We start from the raw sequence: 21,238 nt of genomic DNA on the forward strand, positions 1-21,238 counted from the left end.
AAGAGATACGATTTGTGTTTTTTTAATTAAAATCACGTTCGAGTCAAAATTATGATAACATTTATTAGCCGTAATTTCAATTGCTAAAATGGTTGCTATTAACTCAACATAGAGGACACCTAGGAGATGAAAGAGTGGTGAAAGTCAAGGTTGATCGACAAAATCGAGTCATTAGCTAAGGACCATAGATGTAAAGATATGTGAAAGTTAAGATTAAAAAAAAATTGAATTATTTAGTTAAAGATCATAGAAATAAAGAGATGTAAAAATTAAACTTGATGGATAAAATTAAACACTTACTAAATAAGGTTAGAATCTTAAATAATATTTATAATATTGAACCAACTATTTAAGAATCAATAGAAAATCTAATTTATACTCCGTACGTGATAATAGTGAAAAATAATTTTATTCATCAAATCTCATCATTTAATATTTGTGTGTGTATTTTAATATTATGATATATTAAAATAGTGAGACTAGTACAAGTAAATTAAGCTCTAAATTATTATGTGATGTATCACCCCTTCAAACACCTCGATCTCTTATCCCTTATCACAAAAATATTAGAAAGTGAGGTAGAGACAAGACTCCCAAATGCTTGTGTGCTATCTTTGGGTTTGTTGTGTGTACGAATAGTTTCATGTGTTTTTTTAGTTAGTTAAATTCAACTGTTTTTCAATAGTATAATAATACTACTAGAATAAGGTTTTTTTGTTTGGAATAGATAAAATGTGTATAGAATATGGATATTTTGCTGGTCGGCTACAACGTGTGTGTGGTCTTGGAAGTGAAAGTGACTTTGGGAAAAGAAAATAAAAATATGTATTTGACTCAGTCGAATTGCAATATCATTTGACTCGTTCCTTAGTGCAATCTTGTAACACATGGGCCCAATTATGTTGTATTCACTAGTCTCATGTCCACTTATTAGAAATGAATATACGGTTATATGTCTTACTTTAATTAATTTAATTAATAAATATTGATATTGTTAACTTATATATTATTTTTTAGATTGAATTATTGTGTGAGTTTTTTATAGTATTTATCATCTCGTTTAAAAAAAAGAGATGAAGTGATTATTGTAAATATTTTTATTACACTTTTTTGTATAGGAGTATATTTGACCAATACAATTTAAAATAAATTTAACATTAAATATTTTCACATCTATTAATATGAACATTAATTATATTTCTAGTAAATGTAAAATAATATAAACATATCTTAAAATTTGTAATTATTTTTATATTAGAGACTAAAATTTTCTTACATAAGAGACTCAAGGTAGTATTGTAGAAAAGTAAAATCTACAAAGTTTAAACTAGGTGTGAAAATAAATGCTCTTAATTGCTATAAAAAAAGAAATATGAAGAAATATAAAGAGTAAAATAAGAAGAAGATTTAAAGCAAGAGTGGAAGTGAATGAAATTATTAATGGGGCCAAGTTTTCCTCCTTCAATTATTTTAATGTGCAATGGCACTTTTCTTGTTTCGTGTGCTGTGCAAAAATTTAAACTTTAGACGCCACCATTAGTTTGGCTTTACATAAACGTATATTATCTACTTCTCTATCAATATTATTAATCAAAGTTGATATAAAAAAAATAATAATAATCAAAATTTAATTTATTTTCTTTTATGTTTTCCCCTTTAATATCTCCACTAGTCCACTCTATTCAAGCACGAGTACGTCCAAGGTAACGACGATAAACTTTATAGTCTCTAAAATATCATTCTATTTCGTACATTTTTTTTCAAGTATATAAAACAATATATACTTGTTTTTTAAGTATATAAATTAATAAATAATCTCTTAAATATTAAAAAAATTATGGTAGTTCTTAAAATACTTATAAATGTATTTGTTAATTTGTCACATCTTAATATATAGAAGGACTAATAAGGTAAATTCTCATATGTCTTAGAGATTATAGGTAACTAGAATTCAACCCTATGACTTGTGTTATTTATATTATATTTGATCCTCTACAAAGAATTGAGTTTGTTCGGATTTAACAATATGTTAGAGTTTAAATAATTGGTCTGATCAAAAGTTTGAAACAAATTAGAAATAAGTATATATGTCTCTTATTCACCCTTTCACCTTTAATTGTTAATTCTATCATATTTTGTGAGAGGGTTAACTATAATATATTGGTAATAAAGTTTTTATATATAAAATATTGAATATAAATTCTACGTAAGGTTGAGTAGAAATGAGTTCATGAACTAAGTGTCCTATTTTTTCACTCTTTTTTTTTCTTCTTCTTCTTCTTCTTCTTCTTCTTCATTTTTTCTATTCATTTTTATCTAAATTAATTATTAATACCATGTTGCCCTTAGTTTCATATATGAAAACCCCAAAAAAATTTACTTTTCTTTTTTCACCCACTTCATTCGAAACTTTTAATTATTCACCCTACCAAACCTTCGAAATATTGAAACATTCGAAATACAAAAGTAAATAAAAATTCGAAACTTCCAAATATTCGAAACAGGATTTTATCAGAAATTCAAAAGTTTCTATGATGATGAAACTTTCAAAGTTCATTTTTCCCATAAATAATGAACCTTTCAAAACTTTCATTGAATACAAAACTTTCGAAATGCAGAAAGTTTCGAACAACATGAAAGTTTCGAAATGCAAAACTTTCGAACATATTGAAACTTTCGAAAATTCAACTTTCGGAAGTTTGAAATTCAATGAGAGTTTCGAATTTTAAAAAATTAGTAATAAATTTCAAAATTAGTAATAAATTGCTATTCCTAATTTGAAAAATTAGTAATGAATTTAGTAATAAATTTAATTAATAATTAAAAAAATTGAAAAATTCGAAAGTTTCGAAGTTTTTGAAACTTTCGAAGAATATGTGTTTCGGAAGTTTCAGATTCATCGAAACTTTCGAAATTTTCTAAAATTTGTGTTTTGGAACTTTCAAATTCATCAAAAGTTCCGAAAGTTATAGCTTCGAAAGTTTCACATTCTTTCAAACTTTCAAAGGTTTCTGGAAAAGTTCATTTCAAAACTTTCAGATTTATCGAAAGTTTCGAAATTTGTATTTAATTCTGTTAAGTTAGGTTTCGAATGTTTTGAATTTACTGAATTTTTTCGAATGTTTCAAAACTTTCAGATTTATCGAATGTTTCGAATATTCTGAAATTTTTAGAAAGTCAAAAAGGGTAAGATAGTCAATATCAGAAATTGGAGGGTGAGAGTTAAAAACGAGGAGTGCACAGTACATTTCTCAAAAACGAAATATCAAATTTATGTTATAGCCCAACTACCATGGTTCTACCATAGCCCATCAACTTAATGCTGACAAAAAACTCTCATAAAAAAACAACATGTGGCCCAATTCAACCAAACCAAAAAAGGGAACCTTTGCATTTGGATTTTTTTCATCACAAGTCAGAACAAACTTGCACCTAATTAAACCATTCCAATGTTCCATAATATCCATAGTTGGTTTTATATAAAACAATAATGCGTTTGTAAGATATTTCCCCCCAAATTTGTTAGCATCTTGATTTATTTTTCTTCGTATATGAATAATAATAGATACATTATCAATTTCTTCGTTGAAAATATATGTTTTAAATGAAATGCAAGTAACATCTTTCGGTAAAAGATAAAATGATAAATGTAAAAATTTGAGTTTGATTATTCGTGGGAATCCACATATTTTTTATTTAGAATAGATGATATTTATTATCATAATTTTTTTGGGTACAAAATATTTACTATTATAACTAACTATTAAGAAACATGTGTTATTGCATTGATGATAAGTTGTTGATATTTTACATTTGTCTCGTGTAGATTTTAAATAAAAAAATTTATTTTATTTATAAAAAATAATTTATTTAACATTTTTTATATTTACTAAAGTCAAAGAATTATCCCTTACTTTCTTAATATTTATTCTGCAATTTTTATATTTATCACTGATAATATTTTTTTTTATATTAGAGAAAAATATTTATCAAATACTTTACTTATAATTATCAATGACAAAGAATAAAAGAAGACCAACAAAGAATAAAAGAATTCCAACAAATATTTGTCCCTTCCTTTTTTATATCTATGACTTGTGTAATTTTATTGAAAGTACATTTTTTGTGTGTGTAATTAGATGGTTATCCCATTAATGCATCTGTTAGTGATTTTACTTCAGAGATCACTTATGTAGATAATCACTTATGTAGATAATAAGTATGTTTCACTTGCACTTTTTTATTCTAATTTTATGTGCTTAATTTTTTTTCTAGATTTTTACAAACAGACTTATTTTATTTTTTTGCAACTTTTTTTATTTGAACTAAATAATCATTAAAGTATATTACCATTTAATCATTAAATAAAACAAAAAATTAAATTTTAAATAAACAACATGACTTCAGAAACGGTGGAAATAATTTTTCTACGAGTTAGAAGAAAAAATGTTTAGATACATTTTTAGTTCTCCTATTTTATTCAAAATTATAGTTTCTTATTTCTAAGAGCAGATTTTTAGTTCCTCAACTCTACAGTTTGTGATATTTTTTTTGGTTCTCTTCCATTTTTTTTGATATTGCATGCTCAATTATGATTTATCAACAATGTTATACGACTCAATTGAATTAATATCATTAATTAATATTTGTTTTCTTATTTTTTTATGCAATAAAGTTTCGTGATTGCCTTTATTAACAACAATGTAAGCGAATATTTATGAAGAAAAAGCGAAAAACAATGAACACAATTATATTTTATCCAATTTAATTATGTCACATCACTACTATGTCACTGAAAATATCACATAATAAAAAATGAAAGAAAACCAATAAAATTTCACAAATTATAAAATCGACCAAACTCTACAAGTTATAAAATAAAGAACCAAAAATTATATTTTAATAATAAAAACATTAAAAGTAAAATTTAAATAAAATAAAATAAAATAAATTTAAACAAAAACCCTTATAATGTGAAGTTGATAATTTGTGTTTTAGTTTAAATATTTTTCTTTATTTAAAATCACTTTTAAAATGTAAAAGTATCATATAATATACATAATTGTATAGTTATTTTATTTCGTAAATAACTATAAGAGACAAACTAAATAATTGAATTCAACTAGTTAACAAATTTTAAATAATTTTTTAAATTTAAATTATATCTAAAACAAAGAGTTAAAAATATAAAACTGATTATAAGGAATTAACAATTACATACCGTGAAGGAAATAGTATTTTCATTATGACATATATAGAATCCCATTTGTCGAGAATATATAGCAAAAATGACATCCAATTAGTTGAATAGATGCCAGAATCTATCTCATCATATCCCAATTATAATTGGGTCTTTTATATGCAAATTTATATACTCTTAGAATAAAATATATAAGAAAAAGGTTAATTGAAAATTTAGATACTTTATTTTTTGAGTTACTATATATACATGGCACTAGTGATGCTGATACATTTGGAATCCTTATCATCGATGCATATACCAACCAAACTGAACATTTATCTTGAAGAACTTACCTTTCTATTTCAGAACCTTTTTATAATCACTCACAAATACAAGTTGGAATTTGGGGTCACAACATTCATTTTTAACCACAAATTGGGATATCCATTCCCAACTCTTGGATGCTTTGACATTAGTCAAAGAATGACATGAGTGAAAATTGTTCTAAAATGAATAATTCAATGAGTATCAGATACACTTATGTTTAGTTTCTTAGATTAGTTAATCACACTATTTATTTAGTTATAGTAGTTAGTTATATATCTCATTAGTTGTATAAACCTTATCAACCACTTGATGTAATTTATTAGTTCTTATTGTCCATGCTATTTATATATTATACTTTTTATACATTTCTTGTCAATAGTTTTTATCAATATAATAGTTATATATGATTAAAGTTTTTTAACAAAACTATATTTGAGATTTTATAAATTTGAATAACTAAAAACATAAAAAAACGAACAATGTAAATATGATATTTTACGATGTTATACAAAAGAGTATAAAATATTGCATAATACAAAGTCAACTCAATATTTATTGAGGTCTAAAGTAAGCTTTAAAGCAATATTTTGTTAAAAAAAATTGAGGCATGTTAATGTTATAATAATATTTTATGATAATTTTATTTATATATTAAATTTATTGCTTTTTGAGGTGTAAATATTTTTAATTAATTATATAATTAATATGTAAAATGGATATTTCGAAATGAGTGTAAATATTTTTAATTAATTATGTAATTTAGATGTAAAATGGATATTTTGATATGTGTGAGAGTATGATGAGTATAGTACATGCAACAGAAGTTAAAGTGAAAGAAGGGTGAAAACAACATAAGGTGAAAATACAATTGAATAAAGAAATTACCAAAAGAAAAAATAAAAATAAGGAGATAAAAAAAATATGTTAGTAGATTTAAATCTATAATTGATCTTTGTAATTACGTATTTTTTGTTTTAATTTCAATAAATTTTTTTGTTTGATTTTTATTATTGTAAATATATATTTGTTTGGTTTTGGTCCTTGTTATTTTGTTTTAATCATTATAAAATTTGTTTTTATTAGAACGATATTATATAATATATATAATATTTAATTTTAACCCTCAATTATATAGATATAAAAAATTGTATTGACAAATTTTAATAAAAATCAATTTTATAAGGACCAAAATAAAAGAACGATGACAAAAAAAATAAAACAAAAATATTTACAAGAACAAAAATCAAACAAAAAAAACTTATAAAAACTAAAATAAATAAATGGGTAAATGCAGTAATCAATCATATATTTAAGGCATGCTAACATTACTAATATATATATATATATATAAAGTCATGCTAATATGTATGAGTATGTGTGAAAGTAAATGAAACCATAAATTAATAAAAATACTTGATTAAAAAATGAAGTAGAAAAAATTAGAAAATTACCAACAACTTTTATATATGGATTCGGCTATCTTTTACTCCAATTATGAAATCAAAACTAAATAGTCATTGTTTCTATATTTTCTCATATAATTCTCCCTCCAATCAACTTCAACTCCTTCTTTTTACTAAAAAAAGCTTCAAATTCTTCTCTTGTATAGGCATCGGTATTTAAATTGAAGCATCTTTCTTTGTCATATTGAATTAGTCAAATGCTGAAAACATAAAAGAAGAATATTATTCTTGTATATTTTAAATTTTTATATATTCATTCATTATATTTTTTTCTCTTTATTTCTATATTATCACCAATATATATATATATATATATATATATATATATATATATATATATTATTTTTCTCTCAAGATAATAAGAGAAATGTGTAATGCGAAAAGTTGAGGTGTCTATTATCAAACTATTAAAAAATATCTAAGGATAACTATTTTTAGTAAAAATATGAATTTCATAATATAAAAATAAAAAATAAAAAAAATATTTTATTAAAACTACAACATATAGTGAAGTTTACTTTTGTACCGGAACTATATTAGACGATCTCTTAAAAAGAGCATATTTTAATTATAAAAAAAAAAAAGTGAAAGACTTCATTTGGTCTATGAGAAAATTAAAAGAAATATTAAGTCTTTGAGGAAAAAATTATAGTCTCTACCTAAATTACAATTAAAAAAATTCATTAATCGCAATTAAAAATTTATAATTTGTCCCCTGCAAATAATTAAAAAGAGACGATTTAGTCTATAAATAATTTATTTTTCATAGACCTAATTATTTTAATCGGGTCAATGACTAAATTCTCTCTTTATAATTATTGTTGGAGACTAAAGTAGCTATATCTAATTATTGTTGTGACTCAATTGTTTCTTTTATAACTGCAACTCAAATAAAAATTAAGTTATCCTAATTTATTTTTTCAACGATTAAAAATTATCTTTATTTTTTGCAACAACTAAAAATTATTTTTATCATAGATTAAATTATAACTTATTATTTTATTGAAGACTAAAATGAGTGTCACTCAAAATATATCATAGTAGAACTTCACAAGTAGCAAGTTTCTTGAGTAAAAAAAAATAGTGGATTTCTTTTGTCAAAAATAAATTAGTGTTGCATAAAATAAATAAATAAAAGAATCATATATGTGCGCAGCTACATTTCGTGAGGAATGTATTTGCAGTATAGAGCACTTCTCGTAGGATAAATATATTAATGTACATCAATTTTTTTTCCTTAAAAGAATCATATATCTTAAACTTTAACAGCTCATTAAACTTTGGACTTTTCTTTTGCAATAGAAAAAGAGATGAATAATCTCCTTCTTATTATGCTCTATCCTTTCATTTTCAAGAAAAGGTTTAGAATAAAAGAATAAAAGTTGAAATGGAGGAATAATGTATCAAAAAATTTCAACATTGTTCTTGTAAAAAAGAGCCACAAAAATAGATAATAAAATGGTCTTGTCAAATAGCCTAATTAAGGGATATTGATTAGTCCTACACCAAGTTTTATAGTTGTTGACCACAATTCATTTCACCATTTTAGCTGCTAGAATGGGATCATGTCAACTTCATTATTTAAATATTTGTAAATACTAATTAAGTAGTTTTGTATGACGTAGTCACAACAGGTAAATTTCGTTTCTGTTAATTTTGTATTTGATTAGTTGAAAAAATCATTGAATGTGAAATTTAAATTATCATCTCGTTTTATGATGGAGTTTGGATCTTTTTACTCGCATCCACATTTATTTATATATAAAAAATAATAAATTTAAAAATAATGTTTATTATAATTAATATAATAAAATAATTATTATTATTATATAATAAAATAAAATAAATATTAAAATTATATTTTTTATTAAAAGAGTTATATATTGAATATATATATATATATATATATATATATAAAAACAATAATATTACTAACATAACGAATTAAGGTGCATCATAAATATTCGCACTCCTAATCTGTCCTCACGCCTTAACTTTAATTTTGAAAAAATAGTGCTTTTGCACTTGCACCCGGTTAAAATGAATTTTTCTTATCTAATTTAGGATGAATTTGAATGAATAGTTGTATGTGTAGGTTGTGTCACCATATTTGTGCATGCGCATGAGATGAGATCATGTGGTCAAACATAATTGTCTATAGAAAAAATAATACATGAATATATTTTATCTCCTTGTATCTAATAATTTATTTTCCTTTTCCTTTTTGCTGAATATGAGATGAGCTAACATTTCCCTCTCTTTTATTATAAAATATATTAAAAAAAAGCAAATTATTTAAATAAAACTTTAATTGTCATGCACTAATATGAGTCCATCATAACCATTCACAAATATATCTTTAGAAATAGTTATAATAAAAGTCAAACATTTATAATAATTTAGAAATAGTTATAATAAAAGTCAAACATTTATAATGATTTAACGATTGTGATCGATTAATAATGTAATTTTTTTATATTATTAGTATATATAAAATAAATCATTTAAATAGATATAATATTTTATGAGTTTAATTATTATACAATTATATTAACATTAAAAAGTTTTACATAACATTTTAATTATATTTGAGCCAGTTAATATTTACATAGATAACTTAAGAAGTAATATATATAAGAGTGTTCTACGATCTCTTAGACTTGAATAAAGATTTGTTTGTTGTTATATTATTTGTAAAAAAAAAAATATTTTTAAAAAATTAGTTGTTTGTTATTAATTTTAAAAAAAATTAAAAATAATATAAAAACTATTTAAAAAGAGACGGTGTTTGTAGCAGCAGTTTCTAAAAAATTATAATTAATTAATTTAAAAAAAAATCATTATGACAAATAAACAAAACATCTTCTACTTTTTAATAAAAAATCTCAAAAAAAATAATTTAAATTATTAAATATTAAAATATGTTTTTTTTTTTTTATAATAACAAACGGATCCTAAATAATTGCACAAAACTTTTTTCTATTTTCAGGCTATAATTTTCAAATTCATATTGTTATTCTTTATCGGCTGCATAACCCAAAAAGGGGAAGAAAAAAAAAACAGCTTATCGACATTTAAAAAAGAAGTTATTCCCCAATAATTCTATGGAAAAAAAAAAAAAATTAACCAAACAGTGCAAAACTCAGAATCCTTATCATCCTGGTTTTATCTTGCCACCATAACCAATCACCTTAGATACTTGTTTTGTTCTATATCCCAATTTCTTCCAAAGTGGTGAGTGGTCTATTAATAGTGAGGTCCCATCTCACAAATTGAACAAGTTTATTCGATGGTGTCTTTGTATTAATCTGGATTATATAATATGCTTTTGCTTTACAACTTCAAATATTGTTTCTATTAACAAAAAGGGAATGAGATAAATACACATATTTAGTAAAAAGTAGTTATCATGGATAAATTAGCTGATACCATGTAAACTAACTAGAAAAAAGAAATTCAATATTTTACCAAGAAAATATATAAACTCTTATCCTATTTGAAGTATAGTATCTCAAAAAAATATAGTTACTCATACGAGTATATTGACTATAAACTACAAGTTTGGCAATTAAAAAACTAAGTAATAAACTTTATAATTTATCCTTTATCCTTTATTTTTTATTATATCTTTATTAGTTTAATACAATTTTTTTAAGCATGTTTGATTTCACTTTTAAAATAGTTAATTATGGTAAAATTAAGCTCTTTTAGTATAAAAAAAAATTCAATTTAAAAGGTGTAAAATTAATTTTGATATTTGAGTGTTATCGAGTACATTGATTTTACCTCCAAAATGATTTTAACCTAAAGTTAAAATTTAATTTTGAGTTAAAATATGATTTTATAATGAAATTTATTGTTCAACTTCATTTTATTTTAATATATCCAAACATAAATTATTTTGAATTCGACTTAATTTTAATTAAAATCCATTTTATAAAATTAATTTTACTTAGTTCAAAAGCAAACATAGACTTAGTGCATGTTTGATTGTACGTTTAAAGTAGACCAAATTAATTTAAAAGGTTTAGAATTAATTTTAATATGTTTAAGTGCTATCGATTATAATTGATTATAGTTTAAAGATATCTTCGGAATCTAAACATAATTTTTACATTAAAAATTAATAATCAACTCACATTTGGTTTAATATATCTAAACTTAAATCACTTATATGTTGGATTTTAATTTTGTATGTTTCGAAATTGATTTCATATAAATAGAATTAATTGATATGTTTAAATTAAAATTTATTTTGTCTCTATAGTTAATTCTAACTTGAAATTATATGATTCACAAATTTATTCTTATAATAATATTTTAAATTAAACTTATTTATATATATATAAATATATTTTAATTTTAATTAAAATCATTAAATATTTTTTTCTAATAGTACAGTGAAAAAAATATTCGAACAGCAAATATGACAAATTAATCTTGCACATTGAAATAGTCAGAAATGTCAAAAAATACATGATCACTTGTACAGACTAATAAATGTCTGCAACAGTAACTTGACATTTTCTTGGAAAGCAATGGAAACACCTAAAAGATAAAAAGGCACTTCAATTATGTTTTTTATGTGTGATACTTACACAGCCCTATATTGCTGACATACGTGAGAGCAAGAACGTACTAAATAAAATATTTTAAAAATATATTTAATTTTAAATTATTAAATATATAAATTATTATTTTATATATTTTATATTTAACTTATTAATATAAGAATGCATTCCATGATATCTTCTCCCCGTGAGGTTTGAATGTACAAACACTTAATGATTTGGATCCTTCTTTTGTCTTCTTCTATAACATTAAAAGATGTTACCTCCCCACCAGCATTACATATGAAACAAAAATTCGTGATGATGATTTTTTTTCACTCTTCAAATATCTTCTTTATTCTTCAAAATACATGTTTTTGTATTTAATTATTAATTTACTTTTTTTTTCCTAATTAATGAATCTTCTATCCAGAAGTCAAAGATTAATCTCTTAAAATATAAAGATATATTTAAGGGTCTAATCTCAATTTCAATAGATATATATGTTATTCTATAGTTCATACAAACTGACTCAAGGTCAAAAACTTGATCACATGTTTAGGAAATATGATTATGCCAACTTGATAAAATGAGGTGATTTTTTTTTAATGGTAATTAAGGTGGTTTTAATATCTATGGTATAGAGGTTAAAAACATTCTATTTGTTAATTAAACTTGTATATATAAGTATATAACTCCCAAAAGCTGTTCAATTCGATGGTTTATGCTACTTTTGTTTTGTTTTTTATTTATTTAATTTTGTTAATTCTTGATAGTCCAAAGAAGACATGCATGTGAAAAGAAAAGAATGAGTGAAATTTACAAAGATGCATTAACTTTCTCGGTTTAGGGAAAGTCGGCTAGAATAATGAAGTGCTCTATTAATAAAATAAATATTTCTTAAGTACAACGTTTCTTAAAGTTCAAGCATTAAACTTTTAAACTAATTCAATTAATGCAAACTCCTATAAATGCTAAATTAAAATTACCTAGAAAGTTCCAATATTTTATTTTCAAGCAACTTGTCCCACTATTATTATATACTCAAAAAACACTAATTAGTAAAAGTAACAAATATCTCAGACACTTGTAATCTATATAAAGTTGACACTTCATATCGAATGTCAATACAATGTTTTATATTGGTCAATATTAAACACCAATATATTTAACTAAATTCAATTATTTTTTAAAAAAATTTAAAATTATTATTAATGTATGTCTTAATGTCTATGTTCGTAGATGTACGACTGCTTGAAACTTTCATCAGTGTTAATTACATCCATATTTATTTTCTTCCAATTACACGTAATTGGTTACGTAAACTGAATTCATATGATCTATGAGAATTTAAGTTATCATAACTTACATTAATTCAATTCACATAAACCAATTAATTCACATAAACTATTTGGACGCAATTCAAAAAAACAATCTTATCCCTCCACTAGTATATAAAGGGTAGCAAAGACAACCACCTAATTGGCACATTCTCAACAATAAACACTAAATTGTGATACATATCAATATCTTATAACTATTTACACTAACATATTGTTACTTCAATGGCTTCAAGTTCATCTTGGACACCAAAACAGAACAAAAGATTTGAGAATGCTTTGGCCATCTATGACAAGGACACACCAGATCGTTGGCAGAAGCTAGCAAGAGCTGTTGGAGGGAAAACGGTGGAAGAAGTGAAAAGACATTATGAGATTCTAGTTGAAGATTTGAAGCATATTGAGCAAGGTCTTGTTCCCCTACCTAAATATAGAAATGCTTCAACTATAGGAAGTAGCATTAAAAGTTACTCTTATATAGATGAAGAACAAAGGTAAATCTTTATTGTTTAATACTTTAATCCTTTTTTTCTTGCATATTATTCAACTAGACACTACTAGATAAAATTAATTTGTGACGAACTATTTCATTTATTCACTAGCTTGATAGAACAATTTCACACACCATTAGGGACCATAAACTTATTAATTTATATGTGATTTTATTTTATTTTATTTTTATTTTTATTTTCTTGTTGTTTAGATATGGAGAAGATTTTTATCGTTGGCTGTGGCCCAAGTCTTATAATATTATTAAAACTGCTAACAAAAATATTATAAGGATTCAAAGTGGAAAATAATGTTTGTAGAGATTAAAAATAAAATTTTAATATTTTATAGAAAATTAAAATATATTTAATTCTTAATTATTGTATTTATATTGTAGGTTGAAGGTTCTAAGTCTTCAGTGAAGTATTGACAGAAGCAGAGCAAAATTTGGTGGAGAAGAAAATGAGAAATATTTGTGTATCATAACAATTAAGTTAATTTAACGAAGACCAAAATGCATGCATATAAGACCAAAAATCTAATGTTTTTTGGTTCTTTTTACTTTCTATATATGTCTATTATCATTAATTGTATCCATGATGTGTAACATTATAAATGTGTAAATTAATTATCTCAAGGACATGTGAACAACTTGGTCATGATGATATGGTAAAGCATTGGCCATTGACTATAAATTTCTGATTTTAATTTCTCTTTTTTGATGAATATAATGATAGTGACTTTAACTTGCAATATGTTTACTTATAAAAAAAAAGATGCAATATGCTTATTTGCTGAAAAAATAATGGATTTGGACCTTGTAAAAAAGTACATAAAATTCAATTTTGATAGTTTAAATTAAATTTAAAGTAAAAGAATGATTAATCCAAAGAAAACAGGTTGTTGGACCAATACCAAATTTATTATCAGGAATGTGAAGTTGGAAATCTTATATTTTTATGTTTGTTATAAAGTTACATTATTTATTCTCAAATATAAAATATTGCAAGAATAAAATAACTATCAACTTTCTTGTGATTTTATCTAAAGGAAGGAGGTGAGTAAATTTTTTTCCATAAAAGTGGAAATAAAATTGATGCCACTAACTATATAACCATTTTTTCAAAAACTACTAAAAATATAATAAAATTTAATCAAACTGAACTTTTAGAAATTACCTGAAAATATAACTCCTATAATTATTTCATATGAATAAAAATTTCAATCTTAAAACAAACGTTATGGTTTTATGAAAAATGTGCTCAAAGAATTAGTAAAGTGGTTAAACGTTTCTTTAAACCACCAATTCTTTTTTTTACACGAGATTAAGAGACAATTGCTGATGTTTGTTAATTTTTTTAATTCTAAGTTTTATACTTCTCTAACCCACTTTATTTTAGGATCGTCAAGCTAGATAATCGTGTACAATTTTATCCTAATTATTTTGTATTTTTTTAGTTATTCCCCTAAAATTTTCGCTCATATCTAAATAATTTACGCGGATTGATTTCACTTATTAACATACATAGATTAAACTGAAAAGATACATTAATTTAATTCATTTATAAAAAATTATTCGTTTAAAATAAAATAAAAATAAAAATACAAGACATAAAATTAATGTATATAGATTAAATTATAAATAAAATATATTAATATTTTAATTAATAATTTTACTTATATTTTATTCTAACTAAAATACAATATTTTTTATTATTATAAATAATAAATATCGCTATAATTGACCGACACAATTGCAATCTCTTAGTTGAACAAAAATGGAAGCGAATATTTTATGAGTGTAATTTAAATATATATATATATATATATATATATATATATATATATATATATATATATATATATATATATATATATATATATATATATATATATATATATATATATATATATATATATATATATATATATATATATATATATATATATATATATATATATATATATATATATATATATATATATATATATATATATATATATATATATATATATATATATATATATATATATATATATATATATATATATATATATATATATTTCCCTTTCATTTTTTTTATATTAAGTTTATTTTCGAAAGCAAAGAAAGCGTAGGAGTGTTGGTGTGGAGAAGGAAAGAAAGAAGAGTGTCAGTACATTCATAAAAGCATCATCATTAGAGTTGAATTTGAATTTAAATTTGAATTTGAATTTGAATTGAAGTTACTGGTGGCATCATCAGTAGCATAATCCATTTGTTCGCGCTACCAATTTGTATTGAGAACTGAGCTCACGATGGAAGCCGGAAATTCTTCTTACAAGGTAATAGTTTCTTTCAATCTATTCTAGGGTTTCCACTTTCCATCATCATGTCAACGCATTCATTCTCACTTCTTTTTGCAGATTATATTGGGTTCTTCTTCCGTCGCACGCCGCAACATTTTATCCGAAATGGGACACCAATTTACAATCATGGTGTGCATTGCATTTTTTATCATCTTCCAAATTCCTCCACATTTTTTATTTCCATTTTTTTATTACTGTTTTTTTTTTTGTAGACTGCAGATATTGATGAGAAGTCCATCCGAAAGGAAACTCCAGAAGACTTAGTTCTGGCTCTAGCCGAAGCCAAGGTTTGTGTTTTATCATTATTATTATTATTCTGTAAATAATTTTACTGATATTGCTTTATTTGATTATGAATGGTGGTTTATTATATATAGCTATGATAAAATGAATGAATATTTCGATTATTAAACCATGGAACTGTGTAAGCCATTTTTTAATTGCAAAGAAAGCATAGTGCTTGTGTTGTATGAGATCAGATATTAAATAACATATTTTTTGTTGTAATTCTACTTGAGAGTAGAGATAGCATTACAGTTAATCCACTTGCTTTGGTGTTTTCCCTGTCTTGTTTCCCTTTGTTCTTAATGGAAAGGTGTGTTTATAGATCAATTGTCCTCTGATTTTGGATGTGAATTGTTGCGTCAGGCCAATGCCATTATATCCAAACTACAAACTACTGGTAATCAAGAGAGGGTTGACGAACCGACGCTTTTAATTGCTGCTGACACAGTATGTCGTGTTTTCTTTTCTTGGCATTGTTGCCCCTTAGTTAAGTTGTGCTGGTTAGTAGGTTGGTTGTCACAAAGGCCATTTATTATTTGAGGATATACAGATTCTCTTTTAGAAGATGTAGTGTACTCCAGTTTGAAGTTGAACATTACAGATCTGGCTTCTTTGGCCACTTTTAAGAAGGATCGGAGAGATATGAGCCTTTTCAAAGTACAGATTGTTGACCAAATTATGTCTTGGGTAACCTTACTATAAACACTTTGGATTTTATCTTCTACCTTTTTCATTTTCATGCATATATCTGAGGTAACTACGAAATATCAAGATAAGATACTTAAGTTGTCATTTGCCAAACATTTTGAATGAGTATTGCATGTTTATATTGAGAATTGAGTGCAAAAATGAAAGAAATGTTTGTATTATTGGATACCTACCTGCTCATTATAAAATAATTGAAGAGCAAGACCTGCATATTAAGTTCTTCAGTTTCAAGTTGCTCATAGTTTTGACTGTTGCATCAGTGGTGTTTTCCCTTATTTTTTTCTCTCCTGAAATAGATCCTCGATGATGTCATGTTATTATTTTATCCATGGTTTATAATTTGATATTGTTCTTTTATAGTGGTGCAGCTAATACTCTGATACTTACTCTCTCTGCTCCTAATTTTTTTTTGCTTAGGCAGAAGCCATCTTACAAAAGCTCCCTGTCGGCGACTACTTAAAGCATGCTGAGCCAACTTTACTAATAACTTGTGACCAAGTATACATCATGTTCTTCTGATTTTTTTTCCTAGTTTGCCATTGAACGTCTTCTTTTGCATAAGCAACAACATTTTTGAGATATTTATCTGTTGAAAGAAAATTCAGAAAAAGTTCAGTAGAGCTTCTACTAAAATTGTAATTGTTCACTTGCTTCCTAACAGGCTCTTTTCTTATCTCTTTCTCTTGTTTCTTGTGGTTGCTAGTAGTGAAGTTTTGTCTTTGTGGACTGTAATTGTCTTGTGTTGATTAATAACCTAAATATGCCCAATATTTTAAAAAATTGATTCTTGGTGTTAAGGGAGGCCTAGATGACTTTCATTCTTAATGCCTAAACTCGCATGTTTGCATGCTAGCTATCCTCGTAAGTAAATGGCCTTATGGTGACAGCCAAGATCAGTTTGTAGCAGAAATTGTCAATTTTTTTGTCAACATTTGCTTTTGGCTTACATTCATTTCCAAATGATTTGGAGGTGGTGGTCTATGAAGGTGTGATTAGGGAAAAGCCATCCAGCAAGCAAGAAGCTCGGCAATTCTTGAAAGGTCGGCTTAATGTTTTATGTCAATCATTTATCATCTAAAAGCAATTTCATATCTCTTCTTTAGTGGTTATGCTGTGAAGTGTGAACTTCGACCTACCTCCTATATTCACACGTAATAAATCTTTGCACAATTTTAGATTATTCTGGAAGGAAAGCAGCAACTGTGGGGTCTGTATTAGTTACGAATCTCAAAACAGGATTAAGAAAAGGAGAATCAGATCGTGTGGAGGTACTATTTGCTCGTATTTTAGAATTTATCTGATTTTTAAACATAAATAAAGATTCCCTACTCTTGTGATAAAATGGTGATGTCAGAATTGGTTGTAACTTTTGTTATTTCAATAGAAAGATATATCCATGTGAAAGTAACTTGTTGCAAATGATCCTTTGTTGGGATGGAGGCTGAGTTTTTACCTCTCGTACTTGTATCACCTACATGACATTTTGAATGAATGCATCTGGAGCTATGCTGTTCACCTTGTTCCGTTCTTTGGGATAATTACTTGCAACTGATATCCAATCCCCAAGTAATTGTCTACTGAATTTGCCTTCAACTTTCCTATTTATTTAATAACCGTCTAGTAACATAATTTTTGTTTAATAATATAATAATTGTTGCCTAATAACATAACCTAATTGGTTCAGACCATTCACTTTGAACCTCTAGGTTGCCTCTCATAATGTTTACTAATAAGAGGTCTAACACGGTACAAATTGTGCACATTAGACGATTCACTTATTCATCAGTCAAAACAATTACTACCTCTTATAGGACATGTTTCCTACTGATTCCTCTGTCCATGGAAATTTTGGAACCATCTATGAATACTCTTGATTACTTTTATCTTTTCTCACCATACTAATGAGAGAAACTTCCCTAATTCAAAGCTCAAACTGCTGGCCTGTGGAACTTCATTTTTCTTTTCTTGGCATAGGGATGTTCATGGGCCACATATAATATAAGTTTGCAGTGTTCTCTCTGATCTCTCTCACCTTTGGAAAAAATTGCACTCAATAAAGTTAGAAGATAGGAGGAACATATAGAATTCACCACAAAGTAAATAATAGAAGATACAACAATTTACGAGGTTTGACACCTTTTGCCTACATCCACGAAAATACTTCAACAAAATGTTTACTATGTCAACAAAATTACTAGTTATGTAGAAACTTGAAAACCCACTCCAAGCTGTGCATCACCTTAGTACCTTACAAACCCGAGTACCCCACTCAAGACCTATTGAGAATGTTAAACGTCACTCACAAGCAACAGTCACACATGATCATTTTTCTTGGACTTGGATACGTAAACTTTTCACAAAACTCCCTTTATGTAGTGGAGGAGAAGTGGCTCCTTCTAAAAAGGATAATGCATGTCAATTTTTTCAACTTTTCAAACATAGTGAGTATCAGCTTATTTCATCTTTTAAATAGTCCTTTGAACAATGCTTTCGAAATTGGGAGCTACTAACTCCTTTTTAATTTTGGAATTTTCAATTCAAATATGCATACATCTATTATGGAAATTGATTTCATCTTGTGATGTTTAACAGATCTATTTCAATGAAATGCCTGATGAAATCATTGAGAAGCTGGTATGTGTTGCTTTATTTAATTGATAATTTCATGGTGGTTTCTTGAACAGGCAGTGTTTACAATATGAACTCTTCAGTTGCTGAGTTAAGTGGTTGAAATGCTTTTTATCCCTGTCTTCTTGTTTAGGTTGATGAGGGAATTACTCTCAATGTTGCTGGAGGGCTGATTATAGAGCATCCTTTAATATTTCCATATGTCAGAGAAGTGGTTAGTTGATTCCTCTTTCATTATCGCAAATGTCAGTGTATCTTAATTATAGACATAGGAGGTGGCAGGTTGCCTTGACCTTGGACTGCATTCATCGATGTTGCCATATGTCAGAGAAGTGTGTAGTTTATTGATGTTGCCATCCAATAACTAGTCTAATTAATCCATGAAATGGCAGTTTTCTGTTGTTCACCACTTAGAATTATTATTACTTTAAATATATATAATTGGCTAAAGTTTAGCTGGCTAGAGATGGTAGTTGGAGCAAAAGCCTACAAAACTGATTTAGAAATCTGTAGACCTTGGCTAGTTTAGCTTGGGGTTTCTTTACCACTCAAACTGAACCAAAGCCATTTTTCATTTCTGATAATATGGGGAAGTTTGCATGTTGATTATCCTCAAATCTTAGTGAAACTTCTGTGTATTCCTTAATTAATAGCAAGTTGTTGGTTTATGTCAATATGCTGATGGCCTGCACAAGTTTAGTGCATGTGATGTTGTTAGCTGCTTTCTTGCTGGTATAAAAATAAGATTGCTCTCATTTTAATACCTAGTTCCAGAAAACAGTTGATAATTTTTATGTGGTTGTATATTTACAGGTAGGCACAACTGATAGTGTGATGGGGCTTCCCAAAGATCTGACTGAAAAACTCTTGAAGGAAGTCCTGTAGTTTGAGCTATTGATCGACCTTGTGCGACTGCTAAGTAATGGCTTGATTTGTGATCTTTGCTCTCTGCATCTACATTTATCTTAGACTCAATGCTGTCTCTTCTTGCAACAGATATGTTTCTGCTTTGATATACTGAGGCAGTTATGTCTGAATTTTTTGTTGGCTGTTCTATTTAAGTTGATGTATAATGTATTTGTCTTTATTTTTTATTGGAGTATTAAAATAAGGCTATACTGTGACTATTCTTTTTTATTTTTTGAGAAATGTATCGTGACTATTCATTGGTTGGAAATGCTATTATTATACTGAAATTGAAGAAAGCATGGATGATATTCTATTGTTTTTTCTCCTTCGAACACTTATGTCTGCGAAATGTAGGTGGTTGGTGAGTTATGTCATCTACTGTGCAATGCATGACTGATAAATATATCGAAAATCCAAGAATAATTTATGTATGGATAATTCCGTAGTCAAGTCATGGCATATTGATGATTTCGTGTTCCATTTTAATAATGCTCCCAATTGAAATACCTGAACTAGTTTTTGCGCATCAGAACATGGACAGATTATGAAGATAAACGTGAGTGCAATATTTTTTATACAAACAATTATTTATTTTTAATAAAATAATGTTGCAAATGAAAAACCGTGGTGCATTTATTAATCCCACAATGAGATTTAGAATGTTAAACTTCAAATTTTTCAATACTTTTTCAACATCTCTTTCCATCACATAATTAATATATTATATTATATGTATGTCATTACTCTTTTTATTTCTTTCTCCCCAGAAGTACTAATGTAGATGTATGATGAGTGTTCAAAAATAAATTCATATTAATGTGGAATTTGAATTGTGCGCGGTCGCACAATTGAGATTTCAATCGTTCGATCAAGTTTGAATGTCTAAATTTTAAAATTAAAATTTGTTTTAAAAAATAAAATAGTATGTCTTAAAATTTAGATTGGTTGATCATAATCTTAGTCTGCTTATATTCACATCGACTAAAAACATTGATTTATCATTTCACT

General features: G+C 25.8%; 2 protein-coding genes across 4 annotated transcripts; both read left to right on the plus strand.

Annotated features, from left to right (window-relative positions):
• Positions 1–12,944: 12,944 nt before the first annotated feature.
• Positions 12,945–14,046, plus strand: LOC101513794 (protein RADIALIS-like 4). The gene is made up of 2 exons (XM_004499101.4): positions 12,945–13,356; positions 13,749–14,046. Exons 1-2 carry the CDS (start codon positions 13,088–13,090, stop codon positions 13,771–13,773), a joined length of 294 nt encoding a protein of 97 aa, XP_004499158.1. The 5' UTR covers positions 12,945–13,087; the 3' UTR covers positions 13,774–14,046.
• A 1,383-nt stretch (positions 14,047–15,429) lies between these two features.
• LOC101514143 (uncharacterized) lies at positions 15,430–20,543 on the plus strand. Of its 3 annotated transcripts, XM_004499102.4 has the most exons (10): positions 15,430–15,676; positions 15,758–15,829; positions 15,913–15,987; positions 16,349–16,432; positions 17,111–17,191; positions 17,664–17,733; positions 17,870–17,961; positions 19,286–19,327; positions 19,455–19,535; positions 20,135–20,543. In XM_004499102.4, the coding sequence occupies exons 1-10, from the start codon at positions 15,650–15,652 to the stop codon at positions 20,204–20,206; spliced, it is 696 nt and encodes a 231-aa protein (XP_004499159.1). In that variant the 5' UTR covers positions 15,430–15,649; the 3' UTR covers positions 20,207–20,543. The 3 variants fall into 3 exon arrangements, with proteins under 3 accessions (XP_004499159.1, XP_004499160.1, XP_004499161.1); XM_004499103.4 differs by lacking the exon at positions 17,111–17,191 and having other exon boundaries at positions 15,431–15,676; XM_004499104.4 differs by lacking the exon at positions 16,349–16,432 and having other exon boundaries at positions 15,433–15,676.
• The last annotated feature ends 695 nt before the right edge of the window (positions 20,544–21,238 follow it).

The sequence above is a fragment of the Cicer arietinum genome, chromosome 4, assembly GCF_000331145.2.
Source record: "Cicer arietinum cultivar CDC Frontier isolate Library 1 chromosome 4, Cicar.CDCFrontier_v2.0, whole genome shotgun sequence".
Taxonomy (NCBI): Eukaryota; Viridiplantae; Streptophyta; class Magnoliopsida; order Fabales; family Fabaceae; genus Cicer; species Cicer arietinum.